Genomic DNA, 4,970 nt, shown 5'->3' with positions numbered 1-4,970 from the left:
GTAGAGAGCTTCAGAGAGGAAATAGGATGGCCTAAAGAGAAAATATTTAGTAAATGAGACAAGACTAGGTGAGTATGTAAAAAATGAGAAGGGAACTTTTTTTTTCTGTCAGAAATATTTCATCCTCTAGGACTCCCCTGGTGGTCCAGTTGCAGGGGGCACGGGTTTGATCTCTGTCGGGGAAGTCCACATGCCGCAAGTTGCAGCCCCCAAAAAAGTCATCCTCTGGTCTTCATGCAGATACATCCAAGTAATGCAAAGGGAAAACCAAACTAGCATCTCTGAATTTCTCCTCCTGGGTTTCTCAAGTTGGCCAGAGCAACAAGAGCTGCTTTTTGCACTTTTCCTGTGTCTCTACTTAGCAGGGCTGTTTGGAAACATATTCATCTTGCTGGCCATTTCCTCAGACCATCGCCTCCACACTCCCATGTATTTCTTCCTCGCCACTTTGTCTGTGGTGGACCTCTGCCTTCCTTCATCTACAGTACCCAAGATGCTCCTGGACATCCAAACACAGACTCAGTCCATCTCCTATCCTGGCTGCCTGGTTCAGATGTATTTCTGTATGATGTTTGCCAACATGGACAATTTCCTTCTCACGGTGATGGCCTATGACCGTTATGTGGCCATCTGTCACCCTTTGCGTTACTCCACCATTATGACCCAGCACCTCTGCATCTCCCTCGTGGGTGGACCTTGGGTGATTGCCTTTTTGAACCCCCTCTTGCATACCCTTATGATGACCCGTCTGCATTTCTGCTCTAACAATGTCATCCACCATTTCTTCTGTGATATCAATGCTCTCCTCCCTCTATCCTGTTCTGACACCAGTCTTAATCAGTTCTTGGTTCTTGCTGTGGTGGGGCTAATCTTTGTGGTACCCTCAGTGTGTATCCTGGCATCCTACAGCCTCATTATCTCTGCTGTGATGAAAATTCCTTCTGTCAAAGGAAAATTCAAGGTGTTCTCCACCTGTGGATCTCACCTTGCCTTGGTCATTCTTTTCTATGGAGCAATCACAGGGGTCTATATGAGTTCCTCATCTAACAGTTCAACTGAAAAAGACACAGCAGCATCAATAATCTTCATGGTCATAGTCCCTGTGGTCAATCCCTTCATTTACAGTCTAAGGAACAATGAGCTAAAGGGGGCTTTAAAGAAGATTTTAGGCCAGAGCAAAATCTTCTCCCAGTGATTCATTCTGGCTGAGTTCAACAGGTGGTAAATCCTAATGAGATCATTATTTTCATTCTCATAATTGAAAAGCTGTTACAAAATACCTACTTTTGCTTTATTGACTACACCAAAGCCTTTGACTGTGTGGATCACAACAAACTGGGAAATTCTTCAAGAGATGAGAATACCAGACCACCTGACCTGCATCCTGAGAAATCTGTGTGCAGGTCAAGAAGCAACAGTTAGAACTGGACATGGAACAACAGACTGGTTCCAAATAGGAAAAGGAGTATGTCAAGGCTGTATATTGTCACCCTGCTTATTTAACTTATATGAAGAGTATATCATGCAAAATGCTGGGCTGGATGAAGCACAAGCTGGCATCAAGATTGCCAGGAGAAATATCAATAACCTCAGATATGTAGTTGACACCACCCTTATGGCAGAAAGCGAAGAAGAACTAAAGAGCCTCTTGATGAAAGTGGAAGAGAAGAGTGAAAAAGTTGGCTTAAAACCCAACATTTAGAAAACTAAGATCATGGTATCTGGTCCCATCACTTCATGGCAAATAGATGGGGAAAGAGTGGAAACAGTGACAGACTATTTTGGGGGGGCTCCAAAATCACTGCAGATGGTGACTGCATCCATGAAGTTAAAAGATGCTTGCTCCTTGGAAGAAAAGTTATGACCAACCTAGACGGCATATTAAAAAAGCAGAGACATTTCTTTACCAACAAAGGTCCATCTAGTCAAAGCTATAGCTTTTCCAGTAGTCATGTATGGATGTGAGAGTTGGACTATAAAAAAAGCTGAGTACTGAAGAACTGATGCTTTTAACCTGTGGTGTTGGAGAAGACTCTTGAGGGTCCCTTGGACTGCAAGGAGATCCAACCTGTAAATCCTAGAGGAAATCAGTCCTGAATATTCATTGGAAGGACTGATGCTGAAGCTGAAACTCTCAATACTTTGGCCACCTGATGCAAAGAACTGACTCATTTAAAAAGGCCCTGATGCTGGGAAAAATTGATGGCAGGAGGAGAAGGGGTCGACAGAGGATTAGATGTTTGGATGGCATCACCGATGCAATGGACAAGAGTTTGAGGAGGATCCGGGAGTTGGTGATGGACAGGGAAGCCTGGTGCGCTGAAGTCCATGGGATTGCAGAGAGTCAGACACAACTGAGCGACTGAACTGAACTGAACTACAGAATACCTAATTAAACTTGACACCTACCTCACTTTGCTACAAACTCTAGGAATGACATGATCATAGGACTTATCCACTTGAGTTCCCTAAGATATTAATAATGTGGGCAAATATTTAAGCCTCTGAAGATCACAATACAAATATGCAATCAGCATTAAAATGAATCATTAAGACATCCCATATGTCTAGGATTAATGCAGGAATATACCATGGGGAAAACATAAAATTTCCCTAGGACTGCCCTAGAGTAGACAGGAATAGGTAATTACATTGTCATTCATGAAAAACAGTAGAGAATAAATGGGCTATGTAATGAAAGTTTCAAACCATGACTACAAGTTGAGGTAAGAAAAACAAAGATATTAATAAAGAGGTCAAGTAAGGCTTCAGTGAAAAGACAGTACTTTAATCTGGGTCTTAACCACAGATGAGTTTTACAAAGGAATAATGAAAATATTCAAAATATATGAGGAAGAACTTTAGGTAAGGAGGACCACGGTGTGTATGAGCAAATGTATTGAATAAATTAACCTTAATGCAGTGTAGGGTCCATATTGGGATTGGTGAGAATGGGGGATGGATTATTTCTCATCCCAATGTTTTATTCATGTTTTACAGCTATATTGCACGCATTTCCTATAATCAGTCTTTATTCCTTTGTGTTAAAAGTAAGATTTATATCTGTTGTCTACGTGTATACCTATATATCTTCATGATGCTCTACAAAAAATTACCTGGGTGGCTATTAATTATCAATTTAAATTTTAAAACTTTGTGTGGTTATTAACTCTGAGATATGCATAGAGTTGCCTATATGAGTAGACCCTGCCAGTAATAGAAAGCATATGCCCTTGTGAATTTTGATTTAAAAATCATATCTGATTTAACATTTTCTGTGTACATAATGTTCCCCAAAGCCCTGCAAAGAGCATTGTTCCATAGGCCATAAGTCCCATATTTTAAGTCATACCATCCAAAATATTTCCTCAAAGCTGGTTTTTAAAAATGTTCAATCATTTTTATGATGTGATCACTGAGAGACAGAAATAAAGATAAAAAGATAAAGATGAGCTAAAGATACAGGTTTTTTTCTTAAAAGACATCCTGCTATAAACATGTATTTACTTATGATAAGAAGACCTTCTATAAATTACCTTTGTCATTTTTACTCCTTTATGATGAGAGATAGATCAGAAAAATTTGTTGGAGCATGTAAAGATCAATGCAAATAGCACTCATGCAAAGACAGAAGCAACAGCAAAAATCAACCAGTTTACAATTCTCTGTCTCTTGAGAGATCTTTGTGGGTACCAGATATACTGGTTGCAAATAAGAAATCAATTATTCTTAATTAAATAGCTTAATTAAGAAGTACTGTTCATTATGAACTCATCAGGAATTCATAAAATTGCTGGAAGGGTTGGAGAAGCAGACTATCAATATAGGAAACTGAAAGAAATGGAAACATATGCTCTTGGATTGGAAGAATTAATATTATTAAAATGGTCACACCACCCAAAGCAATCTACAGATTTAATGTGATCCCTATCAAATTACCCATGAAATTTTTCATATAAATAGAACAAATAATCCTACAATGTATATGGAGCCATAAAAGACCCGGAAGTGCCAAAGCAATGCTGAGAAAAAGAACAAAGCTGGAGGCATAACCCTCTCAGACTTCAGAAAAAACTACAAAGCTGCAGAAATCAAAAGAATGTGGTATTGCACAAAAACCATGAGGATGCGGAGAAAACAAAACCCTTGTATACTGTTGGTGGTGTAAATGTAAACTGGTGCGGGCACTGTGGGAAAGAGTATGGAGGCGTCTCAAAAATCTAAAAATTGCCATATGACCCAGTAATTCCACTTCTGGATTTATATACAAACAAATCAAAAAAAAAAAAAAACACTAATTAGAAAAGATACATGCACCTCAATATTCATAGCAGCATTATTTATAATTGCCAAGATGTGGAATCAACCTAAGTGCACATCAATCAGATCAGATCAGTCGCTCAGTCGTGTCCGACTCTTTGCGACCCCATGAATCGCAGCACGCCAGGCCTCCCTGTCCATCACCAACTCCCGGAGTTCACTCAGACTCACGTCCATCGAGTCAGTAATGCCATCCAGCCATCTCATCCTCTGTCATCCCCTTCTCCTCCTGCCCCCAATCCCTCCCAGCATCAGAGTCTTTTCCAATGAGTCAACTCTTCACATGAGGTGGCCAAAATACTGGAGTTTCAGCTTCAGCATCATTCCTTCCAAAGAAATCCCTGGGCTGATCTCCTTCAGAATGGACTGGTTGGATCTCCTTGGAGTCCAAGGGACTCTCAAGAGTCTTCTCCAACACTACAGTTCAAAAGCATCAATTCTTCGGCACTCCGCCTTCTTCACAGTCCAACTCTCACATCCATACATGACCACAGGAAAAACCCTAGCCTTGACTAGACAAATCTTTGCTGGCAAAGTAATGTCTCTGCTTTTGAATATGCTATCTAGGTTGGTCATAACTTTCCTTCCAAGGAGTAAGCGTCTTTTAATTTCATGGCTGCAGTCACCATCTGTAGTGATTTTGGAGCCCA

At 40.3% G+C, this 4,970-nt stretch overlaps 1 protein-coding gene across 1 annotated transcript; it reads left to right on the top strand.

Annotated features, from left to right (window-relative positions):
• The first annotated feature begins 253 nt into the window (after positions 1–253).
• Positions 254–1,195, top strand: LOC105001164 (olfactory receptor 1F12-like). Its single transcript, XM_010857341.1, has one exon. It carries the CDS (start codon positions 254–256, stop codon positions 1,193–1,195), a length of 942 nt encoding a protein of 313 aa, XP_010855643.1.
• Positions 1,196–4,970: the final 3,775 nt, after the last annotated feature.

Source organism: Bison bison, unplaced genomic scaffold (assembly GCF_000754665.1).
Source record: "Bison bison bison isolate TAMUID 2011002044 unplaced genomic scaffold, Bison_UMD1.0 scf7180017864379, whole genome shotgun sequence".
NCBI lineage: Eukaryota > Metazoa > Chordata > Mammalia > Artiodactyla > Bovidae > Bison > Bison bison.
The sequence above is the reverse complement of the archived record's forward strand: the minus strand, read 5'-3'. Positions and strand labels throughout refer to the sequence as shown.